The sequence below is a fragment of the Sander lucioperca genome, chromosome 17 (genome assembly GCF_008315115.2).
Source record: "Sander lucioperca isolate FBNREF2018 chromosome 17, SLUC_FBN_1.2, whole genome shotgun sequence".
In the NCBI taxonomy this organism is placed as follows: Eukaryota; Metazoa; Chordata; class Actinopteri; order Perciformes; family Percidae; genus Sander; species Sander lucioperca.
Genome location: NC_050189.1, coordinates 22,410,032 through 22,429,027, shown reverse-complemented (window position 1 = coordinate 22,429,027; position 18,996 = coordinate 22,410,032). Strand labels below are relative to the sequence as shown.

Below are 18,996 nucleotides of genomic sequence, written 5' to 3'. Positions count from 1 at the left end.
AAGTAGCTGTACAAGGACTTTCCCTAAATAAAATGCAGTTTAATAAGGAAGCAATGTTGATTTAAATTAGAAACTACTTTTTCTTGCTAAACAAAATTTAATCCCAGCTTTGGGTACTAGAAACTTTGTGTTGTCAACATATTTTGGTCAGTTCCAAAAAAGTATTTTCAGTTCAATACCCTGCCGTATTTTGCCTAAATTCATCATTGGTGTGCCATGCCCTTCCCATACCAACTGTCAAGAGTCCTTATGTGTAATCATTGCGAGCAATAGCATGTAGTACAATGGTATTTAATAAATCCTTCCAATGCTTTATAAGCAATGTACTGTATTTACATATAAGACATGAATTGCATATTACCCTTCACTCTTTACATCAGCAATCCAGCCTCACCAGAATAAATTTAAAGGTTTTTGAAGCTGTGAAACAACCAAGAAATTGTCCGACACCCTTCATTTCCTTATTCTAAGGAAACCCACAGATTTAGTTACTGGTGACTGCCTTGGTGCATGCACTGTATGTTGGTGTCTATGGTTGGGATTGTTTCTTTCTCCCTCTCTTTCAGACTCTGAATCAGCAGGTCCCTTCGGTAAACAAGGCAGAGTGATTGTGTTGGATTTGCATACTCCTGAATAAATCATATTGCATTTCTGCGATAAGCAGTGCTTTACTGTTTAGTAGCTTTTCCTCCTCCTTTTCTTCCTCCTCTCTTCTTTCTACAACATTCACACATGCTGCCACGAATTAACCCTGATCATGAGGGACCACGGCAAGTGAGAAAGTGCTGCTCAAAATTCCTGTTTTCGTTGGTAGGAAAACCATGCCACTGGCCCCTAGTGGGGCCCTGACTGCCAACTACGTGGATGGTTAATAAGGCCTGATAATGATGCATAACCATGTCCGCCACCAAGGACAAGGATGGCAGCCATGCTCAATGGTGGGAGACGGGGGTAAAAAGCCTGGGAGGAGAGGAGGTGGAGTTTAAAGAGACTGAAGCTACAGAGAAGCAAGATAGTTAAAAATATGGAGGTGGAGAGGAGAAATAGGAAGATAAGTAGTAGAGGAGGAGGACTCCCAAAGATAAGTCTACTGTATGAAGGATGGCAAAATAAGTCTGACCCAGTGGATGAGGTTAACTAATGTGTATGCAACCAGGCAGCCATATGGACATGTGTGCATATTCACATCACAGTGTCTAATGGGGCTGGGGGATGTGGTTCTTAATATGAACACATCTAAGGACTGTAGCCCCTGTTTAATTACAGCCCTGTCATGCTAAAGAAGCGACCAGGAGAAAAATAATTCCTCCATTAAAGCTGCATGTAGGCCTGAGCCTTTTCCCCCATCAGTTCAGCTGATGACTGCTTTTTTTCCCTACCCCCCCTCACTTCCTTAGGAGAATTGGGCTGGTGGTATTTTGGCTGTGAAAAGGAAACCATCGGACGGCAGGGGCATGAATATTCCAAATGACTAATGTTGCACATGCTTATTTTTGACATATCTGGCTTCCGCAGGGAAATAAAACACTTCTAATGCAGGGGGACCATCTGTTATCTGTTGCTGGTGTTTCAGAGCAGGCACACACTCGTTCGCACAAAAACACACACGGGCATACAGACACACACATACGCGTACAGGCAGACAGATCGACACATTCTCGCACAGCGGGAGGCATACATAGACAGTGAGACACATGCGCACACACATGTACTAACAGTAGAATCCGTTGGGAGCATGCACAACAGACAGGCTCTAAACTCCTATACAAATTGAACACTCCTTTTTTAATTCAGTGTTTGTCAAATGTGCTGTAAATCTCGAGCTGTAGGGTGACAGGGAATGCACAGGCTTTTTATGCTAGCCATAAATACCTGGGCCTGTCTCCTCACAGCAGCTGCAGCGGGATAATATGCTCGTAGTGTAAAGGGGGAATATATTAGCTGCATCACCTTGAAAACAAAACATGAGACACACAGAGAGCCTTCTACATCAGCCACACATCTACACTAAGTGCATTCTCACTGAGATTTGTTTGGAACTATGGCCAAAGGAATAGATGTATAACAAAGCTCTCTCATGCATGGGTAATCTGTTTGTTATTCTCAGACAATAGCCACACTTCTAGGTATGCCAGAATACTTCTATTCAACAACAGGACATTTTGAACATTTTGGATAGCTACATGTGCTATAGAATTTCTTTTCAACTCCTGTGTCTGTAAATGTCAACACCACAAATTATGTTACGTAAAAAAGAATCGGACATTTATTATTATTATTATCCAACAATTTCTCTGTGCAGGTGCGTTGAAAAAATATCACAAACTCCAACAAACAAAAGAAAAATCTCACACTCTGCTCTTGCTATATGTAATGTAATGCATACTTTATTAATCCTGCAAGGGGAAATTACAATGTTTTCACTCTGTTGTTATTACACACATTACACACAGGCCTGAATTACACACACATGCTCAGTACCTATACATGCACTAATGGAGAGATGTCAGAGTGAGGGGGCTGCCCATGGAAAGGCGCCCCGAGCAGTTGGGGGTTTGGTGCCTTGCTCAAAAGCACCTTGGCAGTGCCCAGGAGGTGAACTGGCACCTCTCCAGCTACCAGTCCACCACAATACTTTTTGGTCCATATGGGGACTTGAACCAGCAACCCTCCGGTTCCCAACCCAACTCCCTACTGACTGAGCAACTGCCACCCAAAGCATCACCATTTATTATGAAAACTAACATTTCGGTCCCCTCTTTTTTATTTCGGGGTGAACTGTCCCATAAGGGCATAAGCAAACTTTGGTATGTATTAAAATCAGTGACGCAATAAAAATAATGCTATGTAATTCCTAAAAAAATTCTTAAAAGGATGAATTTTAGGTGGGGGTCACAAGAGCAGTGGAGGTAGAGAGGATGATTAGAGATTTAATAACTTACCTGTATCAGCTGCCTTTAAGTGAGGATCTTCACCCACAAGACTGCCTGGTGCACCATGGGTGTCTTTGATCTACAAGCATGCAATGGAAGCAGAGCAAGAGAGAGAGAGCAAACAAGGTCAAAGATCTTTACACTTGTGAGACCTTGGGTATCACCCGCATTAATGTATAAAGTGACAACGAAAGCATGTGTGTGAGACAGTGAGAGTGATTTTAAAAGATAATTTCAGCTCAAGTCCATGACTTTAATGTGCACCTCCCAGCAGACATTGCAGACACTGTTCACTTGATGTTGCAAAATACGAGGTTCCCTTCTGTGCTCTAGGAGGCTCCCATGAGCCTTTGAAAGACAGTTTAATGATGAAAGACAACATGGCTGGCTGCTAGCGTTCTGTTTTAGGTCACAGGGGAAAACTGGCAGAGCCAAAACAATTTTAGGTCTTTAATTTTCTTTTTAAGACGCTGCATTCATTTAGAAAGATCCAAGTCACATTGCGGATCCTCACCTTGTGTAAGGTTTTAGGGAGATAATTACTAAATACTTGCCAGAGTAAATATTGTTGATTGCTAAGCTGTGGCAGTAAATTATTGATATACCGAATATCAAAACATTGACATGCATCTCTAGCTGGGAATCTACCTGAGGTTAAAAAAAATGTTTGTTATTACAGATGTACTATATTCTGTTGTTGACGCTTGTAGGCATTCTCTATTATAAAATTAAACAATAAAATATTGTGCAGAACATCCATTTCCATAGTGTTTGTGATGCTGAGGAGGACTAAACATGACAAGATCACACATATGGGACAAAGGAAATATGAGTCTGATTGGATGACTTGTCGCATGCTGTCCTTTTTTTCTTCGCTGGAAACCAAACTCAACTGTGCAAGTGAGAGGCATTGCCAAATGCAATGTGACTCACCTGCTCTGAGGAGAAAAAAAACCTGCTTAAGATCACTGTGACAATGCTTGCAGTATTTGAGATATGTATTTGAGAGGTATCAGAATATTTTTGACAGATTGAATACAAATGTGAAAATTGTCATGCCATAACAAGTCGGAAGAGTTACTCTGTTGGAAAAATATTTTTGAAATAATAATCCACAAATATTATTCCCATGAAGCTTCGTCAGCTCAGGTTAGACATCTGAAAGGTAATTTCTATTGATCCTAAAAGCGGCCATTGATCCCAGCTCTGTGTTGTTTTTCCCTATGACGTCCATAGTGTTTTGGTATGTCTTACAAAGAAAGCAATAAGACAACTGTCATCTTTATTTTTTAAATACAGGTGCAAAATACAAAAAGCGTACAAAGTGAAAAAGTTTTAAGATACCCCACTATCCATTCGCCCACTGCTACATCATCCCTTTTCTTAATGCTAACTTCCACTACCAAAGTGAAAATGATTGTGCCAAACTACAAATTATTGCACAACAAAAAAATAGAAAGTTTATGGGGAAAAAACATCTTACTACTGTTTAAGGAGAATTCAGGTCAATTTCAACACGTAGCTCTGTTGTTTGGAAATTTGGAGTGCTGGCAGTAGCAAAAAAAACGAAAACAATCGGTGCTGCCTACACCGTGTTATCCCCCTGCTAGCGTTAGCACCCAACAGGCTCAAACAGGGCAAGTTTTAAATGTGTTTTAAGCCTCTAAACATGCTCGAAATGTCAATACAAGTGCCTACCCATGTGAAGTGATTCCTTCCGAGGGAACAAAGCGAATCTGACTGCAGTAGATGTGACAGAAAGGCATAAAAGTTGTGTTAATCCAGCCAGTGCACATACCTCTGTTTATTTCCTGTTTTCCGGTCAAGTCCACACTAGTCGATTGTCGAACTCATACAATCCAATATTCCAGTCAAATTTGCTGTGTTCCCTCGGAAGGAATCACCGCACATGGGGAGGCACTTGTAATGACATTTAGAGCATGTATAGAGGGTAAAAACACGTTTAAAACTTGCCCTGTTTAAGCCTGTTGGGTGCTAACGCTAGCAGGGGGATAACACGGTGTAGGCAGCACCGATTGTTTTAGTTTTTCTTGCTACTGACAGCACTCCAAATTTACAAACAACAGAGCTACATGTTGAAATCGACCGGAATTCTCCTTTAAGCGCCGATCACACCATAGAGTGACAGTCTCTCGTCGACACAAAATAGTTGAGGCCGGAAGCTCCTGGCAGGGCTTGTTGATGACCTGCTGTAGCTAGCCAGCTAACCATTAACCAGCTGACCAGGTTCGGGACTGGCGCTAGTGTTTGTATAGATGTATTTGTACGATACAATTAATCTCGAATCCTGTCACATACAGAGCGACAACATATGTAGAAATGGAAAAGCTGAAGAGTATGTCCAGGTATGTTTGATTGCTATTCAGTTTTTATATAAAATACAGTAAATGTTTTTGTTAACACTGGTTTTAGTTTGCTATAAAAATATCCTCCTGACAATAGCCAATGCTCACCTAGCTACAGCAGCCTCAACAAGATAAGTCTCCTGCACGTATTGTTGGACTGTGAGGGGCAAAAATAATGTAGGCATCACTTCAAGCTCAGACCTCTCAGTCCACCTATCTTTTCATGTCCACATCATTCTCCAGTTCGTGTTTGTGTCTGAGAAGGAGACACCGGCAGAGTAAAGCCTTTAAGCAGCTACATATGCTGTTCCAAGAAATCAGCCAGCACACGGAAACAGAGGCTTGCGCTTAAAAACTGTCTGCCTCTGAAGGATCTTTATTCTCCATTCCCCAGTTGCAGTAGACGTGTGTAACAACTTAGACATACAATAGGTGCACCGTGGGTATTTGTCCACCAAGAGCCAGGCCTAGTAAATGAAAAGAGGGGCACACATACCCAGGAAGCGCCTAATTAATTGACAAGCAGATATTTCTGAGTTTGTAATCAAACAGACTTCATTTTGTTCCCCCACCACCATCCTCGCCAACCCATCTTCCCAGGCGACTTACTTAAGAGACTTATCTTATAAATTCAGCCCTAATCAAAATAAATGACTAAAAGCTCTAAGGGAGTTTAAGGCTAGACACATTTACATCAGAGGAACTGATGCAATTTAAATAGCCGCCTGTTAGCCGCCTGTGCACCGATTTAAGGTTCAAATCACCGAGAATCCTAACATAATACTTTCATAATACTTTTTTTGTTGCTCAGTTCGGCATACCTATATTCATGAGCCAAACAGGAGGGACACAGCCTCCTTCTATGTGTGTTACGTTAAATTCCCTCAGCAGCATGCTAAGTTGGTGATCGTGTCATATTCAAAAAAATATTTTTAATATTTAATGTGTCACATGCTTTTTGTCTCTTTGAATGCACTTAAAATGTGTGTTTTTTTGCATTTGTGTACATCTGTGTGCTCTACATGACTTTCTACATACTTACTGCACCACATTCTCCCCCCTGATTTTAACAGCCAGTATAAGAGGCTCTGTTACAGCCGGTCAGTGACGTCTAGCTAAGGTGTAACGTAACGATGAATTGATGATCAAGTTTCCCATCAGCCAAAGTTTTTAAGGATATGTTACTGCCATGAAGCCCAATAACAGACTGTCTGTGAAGCCACATCTCTCAGTGTATAAAAGTCCACAGCTCTCTGTTATTTTAAACAGAAGCTGCTACAGCAATTTAGTACTCAGGTTTCAGCTGTACTAAAGTCAAATTCAGGGTTTATGTGGAGACAGCAGTGTTCCCAGCACGACCGGTATCTCTGCATAGGCACGGAGTTTAATGGTGAATGTGACAGCAGCACAATGTTTGCAGAGGCTCAACTGCCTCGTGACACTGTTGCTAATGCAAACTGAACTTGACTGTGACATTTGTGGAAGCCTCTGTAGAGTTTAACTTTTCGACAAAAGCGCAGTGTGGAGGGTCATTGTGCGCAGACCTTTTGCAGTGTTCCACACTCACCACACCAACAAGTTCTCATCCCCTGTCAGTGAGGTGGGTTGTTTGTCTGTGTCTTTCAAAGAAATTTCTTTCTTTTTGCATTTTCTTCTCTGCCAACTGAACTAAGCAACGTAAGTTCCTTGGTTAAGGTAAGAGAAAGACCCCCTTCAAAAAATCTAAATTGAATGTTTGTAGGAGTGGGAATGCATGACATAGTCTCCAGGGTCTCATGCTTTGTATGTCCAACCATCCACACCAAGAAGTGACACAGCAGAATCCTTTTTTCACATGCCTGCAAAATAGGTGCTGGAAGCAGTTGATACAGTTGAAATGATAGTTTACTCGGCATTGTCAAGCCAATTTTCAAATTGGTCAACATTTGCATGTCAAAGTTCACTTAAGTTCAATCATTCATGAAATCACAGCACAAATCTAAATCAGCTCAACAAGTGATACACAAATCACTGCAATCCCATTGAAATAAACTGATTTTAGTCCAAATTACTGCTGTTATAAATGCTGATGTGCCCAGTCCCTAATGGTGAAAACCTACTGGACGCAAACAAATCATGCAACGTCATCTCCGTCACTTTTCGCTGAGGATGTGTTGACGCTCCCAAGATCCCATACATTGATGGAAATGATTAAATAATAATTAAAAAAAGGAAAATACATTTAAAAAATAATAATAACAACAACAGGGACAAAGATTTGAGTTAGATAAGGAGATTAAAAAAAGAAAAATGAATTAAAAAAAACTCCACCAACCAACACTGAACAGGTTCCCTCCTACGGTTCTGGGGGCAAGCCTGGATATGCCCATCTCCCTAAAATCCATTGGTGATTACACCTCCAGGGTGGACCCTGCTTCCATCCCCGAGCCTGCCCTATGGTCGACCCCGGGCCCCACCCCGGCATGCTGGCCAGGGGCCTTACATTGTCAATTTACAACCCACAAATTAAAATCCAATCCAAACATGCATTGTACTATGTCTTCTTGTAATTTGTAACTGCACCAATAAAAAAAAAGTGAGAGAACTTCACTTCACACTGCGGGTCTTCACTCTAACTCACTTTTTGTTCCGGATAATGATGTAACCTTACTTCCTCCTTTGCTACTGACAGAAGTCAGTTATTTTTCACATTACTAATCTGATCGCAAGAAGTCCATTGTGGCAGTTTGAACAATGCCCAATTCTGACACCATGAACACACTATAGAACCATAAATGAATGCTAAAAAGTGCTTTGTTTGGGTACAATGAACAATAATGCCAATAAAAAGCATCACGGTAAAGACCACCATTTCAGGTCACAGTCCTAGATTTGTTAGTAATTCTAAATATTGTTTTAGAGCACTTAAGGGGTAATATCAACAACTGACTTATCAATTTTTCCACTGCAATACATGCCATACTTCTAATATAATAGACCAATCATGCAGTATTTTAACAGTTTAAATACAACCGCATTCCTTTAACAACTAAAACTTGCAGTCTGTTTTTACATTCAATTGAAGTTGTTTGAGGATCTGATACTGGCAGCATTTAAGAGTAGATCAAGACACCACAGACGGTGTGTGGTGGTGTTAGAGTGCATTTTTGTGCCTGAGAGACGGCGTGTGTGCTCTTTGAGAGGTAAAATAATGACAGGCGAGGACGGATGGCTGGTGACGCGGTGACGGAAAAAGTGGCACATATTTTGGGCCTCAGGCTGGGCAGCTGTGAGAAACTTCTTCTCTCTTATCCTCTCTTCCCCTGGTTCCCCCATCCCCCCCACTGTGGCGCTGTTTAAACAGAGGACAAAGACGCCTTGAGTGGTTTTTCTTTTCCGATCCCATACATGGCTGCTGGCACTTTCCTCTATCTCCAGCTTTCGCAGCGAGAGGAGTGACGGAGTGAGCCATGGTGGTTTTAACAAGTGAATCTTTTGATTAATTTTAATGGCACTCCTAACAAAATCTTCCACTAGGAGAATATATTCATAGCTATTATTACATGTTATCATCACGTGTTTTACTTTCACCCATGATTTGAGATTATGTTTGATACTGAAAAAGATAACAATGATAACTGCACGTTACTGTATGAGTCATGTCTTCTGGATAAAGATGTCTGGCGCAGATACAATCAAACGGCTACCTGTGATGAATGCTGCATTTATTAAGTCTGTGGGTTATTTGTGCGTGCGTTTGTGCATGCGTGCGTGCGTAACCAAGAGAGAGATGAGTATGATGCTGGTTATTTAAGCAGCATACTTGACTTTGAAAACTACACTCAGCGGTAAATGCATGGACATATGGTAGATTTATGTGACTAAGTTTGATGAAAACACAATTTTATGAAAATGAGGGACACACAGATGCACAAACACATAGCATCTTTTATACATCACTGGCACCCTCCGCTGCATCCTGGGACACCAGTTCAGACAAGACTGAGAGCCAATTACAGTTCTTTAATCTCGAAAAATGATTGCATTTCTCCGTATGTATGTCTGTGTATTGGATGGCTATCAACGGAGAGAAAAATGGCAGCTTGCATGTCGCCGTCACACTTTCAGGTCATGCCAGTTGGCTTCTCCGACGTGTGACAGCGGTGAGATCTAGGCAGAGCAGGAACAAGAAAGTAAAAGAGCAGAAGGGGAGAACATGGCAGCCGAGGACTACCACTCCAACATCAAACGAACATTGTCACAACAGAGCCGCCCCTGTTTACTGTGACACCATTCAGCTGCTCGTCACACTGAGCAAGGCAAGGCAGAAACCTACTGTAAGTCAAGCAAGCATGTTATTTAAATAAGAGAGCAAGGAAGAAGGGAGAGAGCGACAATGCAGCGGTGGCAGTGGCAGCAAAGTGAGCATACTGAAGTGTTGTCAAACCTTCGCAAGTAGCATAGAAAGGCAGCATTTTCTCATCTCTCCATGAAATTGAATGTTGGGGAGGGAAATTAAGTGTGCCTTCAAATAACAGTAAAGGCAATCATTGAAGCTTGCACTTGAGAAATACGATATTGAGAGGTTTCCGCTGGAATTTGAGTAGCGCTGAAAGAAACAACAAAAGTTATTATTTGGTGGTATTATTTTAAGGTTGATGCAGCATATTTCAGCCGACCGTTGGCAGAAAAGGCAGTTGGACTGATCAGTCTCCCCGAGCCTCAGAACACACCAAAGCGACGAGACATAATACGTCTCCATAACAGCAGGCGGCGCTAATCTGTATTGTCGCCCAAAAAATGAAAACCGGCAGTTGATTGGATGAACGCGTCACATGGATCTGGCTGCTGCTTCTGGATTTTGGATCTTTCAACCGGCCATTAATGGCGACTCATTCAGAATACGATCTCATATTGTACTAAAATAGTTCACCGAAACGTGTTTCTGAAAACATTTTAAGCGAGAAATCCGCCATGCAGTTGCTGAATCTATCTTCATTTCAGATCGACAAAGGTCATTTTAAAAGATTTTCGTCAGATTTTGAGAGGCTTAGTCACGCTCATTCCACTTGCCATTTCCGGGTGGTTCCCGACTGCCCTGTCTCCGACTGAACATGTCAGGTCGGCGAAAATGAAGGCCGACAGTTCCTCCAACGGACGACAGCACGGAACACACCGAACAGACTCGAGTCACTGACGTCGCCAGACTGTCCAATGGCCGATTATCGGCCTGGTGTGTAGCTGCCTTTAAAGGTTAAGGCAGATGGGATAATTCTGCCTCATGAAAAAGGGAGGGATTTTCAAAGTCACTTGAAAAAATGAATTCTTGTGCAAAAATGTAACAAAATAATGTGTCAAAAAAAGCACAGTTAAGTTTCTGAGTGATCTTAAAAGCATGTAATCAAATCTATAATTGTCGCAGTCTGTGCAAAAACAGATTTGCACCCATATGTTAGCATTTTGAAACAGTGTCAGATGGATCGGCAGAAGTTATGTAGTCATACTAAAATTTAAAGAAAGAGCTTAATGATCAGCAGCCAGACTCTCGCCTTAAAGAACTGTTGTCTGTGACAGAAGGAAAACAGGAGGAGAAAAGGAGTAGGAGTGTCAGGAAGACAGACCAAAAAGAAAGGCTGTCTCCTAGCGGACGCTGGCGTGTAGGCCTGTCAGTCGTCATAGCGTGCCACTCTCCCTGCTCGACACAGTGAAACTGAGGCAATGTACCCCATGAAATATTCACCAAAGTTATCTTTGCTTAAAAGGAGAGGAGAGCGAGGGGGAGGGAAAAAATGTGCTGCGATAGATAGAGTCCCCCAAATGCTCTTGATGTCAGGTTTGCTTAGGCCTCTTTACAGGGGCAATGGGGAGACCAGCAGGGGGTCCATTAAATGTTCACACAAATGTACCCCTAACAGCACGTCAGTCTCCACAGCAAAAGCCCCCAAACTCCAAATATACTCCGCTAATTCGGCTGTACTCTAATCCAAAGCTTTTGCTATTACTGCTGACACTGCTGATTCTTGCTTTTCCAAAAGAAATGTAAAGACAATTCTATATTTTCATTGATGATGCTCGAGGGGAATGTAGCATATTGTCACAACCCTTTCAGCTACTGTAGTGCCTTTATTGTGGGTAAATTACAGACAGTGAATACATTGCTTTCAACCAGGATGCACTTTGACATTTGAAACTGAACTACTGTATATTTATTGCCATTCTAACCAATGATATATATTTACAAATAACACTATGCTAGCTGTGAACATTGAGGCCAAGTATGATAATCTGCAATCTTTTTGTGCTGATAAGAAAGTGGAAATGTTATGTATGTGTTGTTTTATAATTTAAAAACCACAAATGCAAAGAACAGAACAAAATCAAGGCAGAATAAATTTGATGTACAGTGTTTGGGTGAACAAATGCCTCACCTGTTATGTACTGTAACTAAGGCCAGAAGTAATCCAGCAGTAATGGCAACCCTTTGATGAGACAAGGGAGGATAGTTAGTTAAAATCACTTAAAATTAAAGAAAAGCCTGAATAATTAGCTCCTAATTAGGCTGTATGAGATATGCAGTGATTCATTAACAATGTTTTCTTTTGAAACAGAAAGCATTGTCATGGCCATTGCGCTTGTGACGGCCTCTGTCGCCAGGATGAAATGTGGTATGAAAGTGTGGAATAAAAAACGCTATTAGTCGCCACAGCTACTGTGCAAAGGCTTCAATATAACACAATTAGACCCAGTCCTTTGTATCTGTGTGAAAAGGTCAAAATCTGTCACCAGTGTTAATGCAGCACATTCTAAAATACACTCCTGATCCTTTTTTTTGTTTTAACATAATGGATGTGACAAAGATGCTTGATGTGGCAGTGAAGAGCAAGACACCAAGAGGTATGGAAACTCAATATGAATATATCAACTCCATCACAGCAGCGGAAAGTAAGATGTACACAACAAACAATAGTAAAAGTTGTTTTTGAAGTAGAACAGTAAAAACCACATGCTTTATCATACCCTGTACCGCATCAAACCTTTATACTTTACCTATAAGAACTGAGTACACTGATCAACAACCAGCCTGTCCTCATCTAAAAATAAAAGAATGAGCTTCTGTGTGCCACAAATTATCATCACCTACATGCTCTGTAGTCATGGCCATAAATACATTAAATACTTACCAGGATAGGACTAAAACTCTGTATCTTTACAACCCTTTCTGTTTAGTCAAAGACATCAAACTCTTGTCATCTTTGCACATCGTGAGTTTCACAGAAAATGAACATCTACCTCAAGGGTCATGTTTGGACACCTCTGTCAATGGAGACTTTTCAATGCCTACTTGCTTGAAATGTGACTGGATAATAGTTAAAGGTCAAGATTGGGTTAAATGAAGAGAGACCTCGAGGGGGTTCAGAGGAAAGAAACCTTACTAGTTATTTCACTTATTTTTTTATCTTTATGTTTGACTTTTCTTGTTTTATTGATACTGTGTGGTTTTAAATTGTTATTTGTTTATTATTTATGATTTAAATATACAATATGTCATTTTCTGTCGCTAGGGGTCTCTCAATCTAAACAATAACAAAAGACGGAGCAATGCTGTCATTGCAGTCAGTTTAAGATTCCTTTAGTGTTCATCGTTCAGGAAGTTTTTACCAGGAGCCAAATTATCTACAGAGGTCTCCTACTCACCAAAACAAACAGACCTGGTGATTTAAACCGGTAAAAACACTGAATGAATATTGTAAACATTTGGGGTGAAAACTGGATAAAAAGTCAATTTATGACATTATCCAACTATCCAACCTAAATTCAAGGCTTTTTAAGACCTTTTTAATACCATTTCAAATGAAATTCAAAGCCAACTTCGTACCCATTCCGACAGAAGGGAGGGGAAAATGCCAAATCTGTATACATTTTAAATCCTAGAAAATAATTATGTATAAGTGGCTACTTGAATTAAATAAAACATTTTATTTAAATTATCAGTTATATTTAATAAAATGTATTGGATTATAATATAATCCAATAAAATATATTACACTGCATAATGAGCACTTTTACTTTTGGTACTTTTCTACTTTTACTGCAATACATGACCTGAGTAAGTCTTCCACCTCTGTAAATCACCAACAACAGTCGTGCATGAATACCTGCAGCAGTGTTTAACACTGAAAACACATAGCTCAGTGTTAACTTGCAGCTCTGCTACAGTAGGCCGGTCACTTCGTCTCTAAACAGTCAACAGATGTTAGAGTCCGGTGGCTGCTTGCTCTGTTTGTTATAAGACGCACACCGAGCAGATTAATGCGCTCACAGCTCCAATCTTTGCAGATTTACCGCTCGGTGTTTGGCTAGCTAATAAGTCGTTAGCCTGTTAGCTTGAGTTTTGTCTGAAGGCGCCGAGCGGCCAGCCAGGCTCGACACACACCGACACATTCCGCCCGGTACCGTGTTTACTTTGTGTCCAGTGACAGGCTCCGGTCAGTTCTTAATTAGCCTATATTAGTAACGGTTAATTTTGTTACGGTATGAACTTAATCCTAGGAAAGGCAAAAAATATAAGACATTTGTAACGAAATCCAAGACTTTGTATACCAAATTCAAGGCTTTTAAGGCCTTAATTTGAGATTATCAAATTTAATACTTTTTCAATGCTTTTAAGACCCCGCGTGTACCCTGTGACAGCTTCTGGCAGACAACCAAAAACCTGACGCATGCACCAAGGGGATATGACGCCATCGACAGGTGACTGCGACCAAATGACACAGACCTGGTCCTTGATTACATTTCCAGATTTCTCTGTGATTATACACAACTCAACAAAATATATAACATAGATCATGCTGCATTTTAGATAATTTGCTGTTGAGCTTTAGATTTATCAACCTTGCTAGCAATGAAAGCATCCATCTGTAACAGAAAATGTATTACTCTGGCAATAACTATAATGGTAAAAAGATTACTTTAGAAAGTGGCATTTTTGTTGATATTTCTAATGCGGGCATCAAATTCAGACCAGCGCTGCTACTACTAACAATAATAGTGCAAAATCATTCCATTTCAAGTAAATGTATTTCAGTGGTGTTTTCATAAAAAGACAGGGGACAGGAGTTTGCCTTTTTCACATTCAATGATGGAGCAACGCTAAGATAAGCCAGGCAGATGGTGAATCTAATCTGGACCCCAATGTTTTTTGTCTATGGAAATGACTAGCTTCTTATCGGCAGAGTGGGTTATTTGAGCAGATCCTCGCTGTGGCTTAGTGAAGGGACTCAATCACTGCTGCCCAGCGATAGGCCTCACTTTCGTCCTCTCCCTCTCTCATCTTTTTATCTGGAGGAGCGGAAATGAAAGGATGGTATCTCGTACTCTCCACGTGAGGAGATGGAGAGAGGGACCAACATTTTCTTTTCGGCCTTAGCTGTCAGATGAAAACGTGGTTTATAAACCTGTGATCAGAATAAAATATGCCGGCGGTTTAAGTACTCTACTCTTTAAGTACTCTCTAGTAAATTAGCACAGACTCGAGAAAAGAAGGTATTATGAGGTTATTTGTGTTGTGGCTGTCGAGGTAGAATAGAGCCAATAGATAAATCTAATCACAATGTGGTAACTAGAACAATATCACTGCTTTAAATCACCAACGGCTAAATTTACAACTCTGGAGTAATCAAGCTTTTGCACATTTCGGTTAAAAGGAATATAATCTTTCCTCATTTTGTGTTCATCGTGTAGGTTTTCTGTTGTCGCTACATTGTACCAAGAGGTTACTGCACACATTCAGTGAAGATAACCAGTGCTTTTCATCTATCTAGACATTGTTTTTAAACAGCCAGTGGAAAGGTTTTGGATATGGATCAAAGCAAAAAGACAGAGGGGGAAAGGCTTGAGACTATTTGAATCTACTGTAGGTGGATGAAGGAAGCGATCCATGATAGATAAGGGTTTGGTCACACAGCACTTATATAGTCAATAAACAGTATCATCAGATTCACTAACAGAGGCAAAGTAAATTTACACTGTTTTACCGACTGCAAGCAGATAGATAAGACGATAAACATGTCTTCTTTCTTGAACGTTTACAAACGACACCCCTTTGTGGAGAAGTATGTTCCAACATTCACAAGACCCACAAGAAGTCACTACCGAATGTCACCAAGGCTCCAGCACCACCTATTTAACGAGGATGAGTCAATGAACTTTTGGGTGTAAATGGGAACTAATCCATGGAATAAAGTAATGAAGGAGTGAATGAAGAATATAGTTTGTAGAAATTAAAAAAACAAACAAAGAAGTGGGTGGTGGCCGAATGATGGAGCTTACCTTGACACTGTCTCCTTTTGTCAGGATGTCCCAGAGAGTGTACTGAAACTTGGTGAGATCCATCTGATGGCCTCCGCCCAACAAAGCCTGGGGGGGTAAGAGGTAAGAGTCGTTTTTTAACCAAAGTATGACGAACACTGTAACTAAGCAGATTAAGTCAAATATAATACACACATAAATCAAACATAACGCCTCTGTATATTTACAGTGACTCAACATATAAGGCTTTCTCTTCTCTTGTAAATTCTTAATACAAAGTAATGGACAACCTGCACCACAAGTTTACACATCTCCTGAAAAGCATGTATATTCTCTCACAAATATCTTAAGGTGCACACAAGCTCGCAATCTCGCATCTTTTGCAGAGTGCCTGCTGGCCCCACAGGTATGGGCTTATACAAAGTGCATTACATAACTGATAATAAACTGCATATCATCCATCTCCCAGCTCACCTCCCTATAATCCCTGCTGCCATATCTGCTTATCTATTCAAGTCACTCTCTCATTAAATCAGCTTTTACAGCCAAACGGAAGAAATTTACTGCTTATAGAAGTCAAATACCATCAATCATGGGGTAGGCTGTAGTTATACAGATATACTGCATGTTTTAATTCACTGGAGGACAAACACATCGTTCTTCCTATATCTGAATAAACTCCTGCAGAAAAAGGGGGTAAAGAAATTGACAAGCGAATTAATCTGCTGCTTTTGCCAGCTGAAATGGAAGTCAGTGAGGCGGTGTGTACCAGTGGATGCCCATCAGTCACAGGACCTTGTGCATGGCCTGAAATAGTTGAATGTGATGCTGCTGCACATTGGGAGGTAAAGGATGGAGGGGTGGAAGGTGGTGCAGCTTTCAGTGTTTATTCATCTGAAACATTGTTCCCTGGAAGCCATTTTGGCAGCGATGTATCACAGCAGGCACTGACCTTTAGATACTATGCACAATTAAGCTAAGCTAATAAACACGACTGTGGATCTGGACGTTTGGACTGGAAGGCAGGTGCTGTGAATCCCCTTGGATGTGAACGGCGAAAAGTTCTTTTGTGCTTAGGTAGGTTTTCCGTAGCCAAATTGAAATGTGTTTGTTTGAAACGCATACAAAATATGCTGTGTGCACTTAGAGATGAGCTGAATGGGGCTGAAGTTCACCGTTTGTTGTGCAGTATTCAGTCACTTTTGTTATTGGTGACACGCTATTTGCATGTTGAGCTCGACCTTTGTTAAACAATAAGCAAAAGTTTAGTTTGATAGTAAGCAAAAATGTCAAATGTGCTGGTTCAAGCTTCTCATTTGTAAGAAATTGTTAGATTGTATCTTAAGAATCTTTGAGTTCTGGGATGTTGGTCGTACACAAAAAAAGAAATTTGAAGACATCATCATGGATTTTAGAACTTGTGATGACATTTAATTGAGTAAATAGTCAGATTAATCATTCATGAAAATAGTCCTTAGTATCAGCCATGTACTATAGACTAGTTTGTAAGACTCTGCTCGGTTAATTCAAGCATTACACTCATGGTTGCAGCAATCCTCATTTCTCACCACTGTTTTACACCCATCAAAATAATCATCTTTGCTCGCTTGGCAAACAGTTCAAAAACACGAGGACAATTTGGAAACTAATGTGAACCTTTTTCACTCTCATGGTGTACAACTGTAATGAGCTTCAACCTTTTCCATGTTAGATCTTCACCCAAACTACAACTTGGAAGTATTATATGAATGTTGACTTTTTGGTAAATAGCATTAAGCGTCTATCACTTTAACGTAGCATCAGTTACTCTGTAAGCTGTATCTAAACTGCAATTCCTAAGAAATTTGACTCCTGTTATGTGAAAATTCCCCAAAAGTTCCGATAAATTAGATCTACAGTTGATTTAGTCAAACTAATATGAGGGCTGATATAACGGTATGCAAAGATATTGCCTTACACAGAGAGAGAGAGAGAGAGAGAGAGAGAGAGAGAGAGAGAGAGGAAAGATCAAATAACATTGCTACATACTGTGTTATGTTATTTGATAGATACAGCTAGTCCCAGAAGCAGTTCTACAAATACCACTTATATCCACCTGGCAAGACAATATTGGGTTTCTAGTTATGAAATGCATCACCGTGCAAATATGTGGAAACAGCACAAACAAAAAGATGAGATCTATTACAATGAACCCACACTGAAAATATTACCACTCATACACAGTATTAAAGCACACACAGTATATGTGTGCATACTGAATGTTCACATACATGAACTGAAAGTCATGTAATAAAGCTGCCAGCTACTTCTGTCAGTTTGCCTCTTCTAAGCATCTCTGGCACTCGGCTTTTATCCTCAGTCAAGTAGCCAGCGACAAATACAGAGGCACAGCATGTTGTTCAGATAGAAAAAGTACTTGCTTGGATCCCCTCCAGGCCCTTTGACAGAAGAGGACAAAACATCGACCAAAATAATAGAAGTCAAAGTGCAGATTTCCCAAGGTAGCAAGAACACTGGTCATCTTACCTGATACCAAATGGTACATACAATCCCCCCCTCCCCCCGAGTCCAAAGGTCCAATTTGAAGCCCAGATGGTTTTCACTGAAACCTTCCCCGGTCATTTCAGCTTGGACATTTCTGGAACAAGTTAGACTCAAATCTTAAATTTAATTTGGTGATTAAAGTTTATTCAGGCAATCCTGGAGTGGTTGCTCCGCACTGCTCTGTGGAATTAAGGTATTCTTCTACCCCAGCAGTGGAAACTATATTTAATCTTATGGAGGTATATAACCCTAGTCATGTGAAAGATGAAGGCATTGTCCCACATTTACAGCAAATATTAACAATTTGTCAATAAAACAAGAAAGTGAAATGATACCACGATTACTAAGGTAAGAGAAGACAGTTTATTAAAATGTAACTGGTACAAGTACAAACTAAATACATGATTAAAGTAATTGTGACTTAAGCATATTGATACATTCCTGAAGCTGATAAGCCACATTATATCTTGCAATGCACCAGCCGAATTAGGCCACCTGAGGCAAAGTAATTAGGTAAAGCAAAATCAAACTTAATACTCTAAAGCTTTTTGGCTGATTTCTTAGATCTGCAAAGGCCTAATCAGAAACACTAATGCAGTTGAGCTTAGCTTATCCGTCATTTTCTTTGCTTATTAAAACTGCTGCATGTACATATCTTAGTGTTCTGTATGTCAGTGGAAGTCACAATAAAATGTTGTGTTTTCAAACTCTAGAATTCGATTAAAAACTTATAAACTTATATAACAAATATTTGGCTTGGACCATATTAATCAAAACATGATAAATGGAGCCCTAAAGTCTACACTGTGCCATTAAAAAAATAACCTTTATACTTAAAGGCTACAGAGGAGTATTTTTTATAAATG

The 18,996-nt window shown here is 40.3% G+C and overlaps 1 protein-coding gene across 3 annotated transcripts in view; it reads right to left on the bottom strand.

Moving 5' to 3' along the window:
• The window catches only part of LOC116049010 (glucosidase 2 subunit beta-like), a 130,927-nt gene that overhangs the window by 70,551 nt on the left and 41,380 nt on the right, over positions 1-18,996 (bottom strand). For 2 of the 3 annotated variants that reach the window (XM_035994063.1, XM_035994065.1), the window contains exons 9-10: positions 15,608-15,694; positions 2,943-3,012 (exon numbers count right to left, since the gene is read on the bottom strand). In XM_035994063.1, the coding sequence (XP_035849956.1) occupies positions 2,943-3,012; positions 15,608-15,694 (157 nt within the window). The remainder of the gene's footprint in view (positions 1-2,942; positions 3,013-15,607; positions 15,695-18,996) is intronic. The other variant, XM_035994064.1, reaches the window with a different exon arrangement.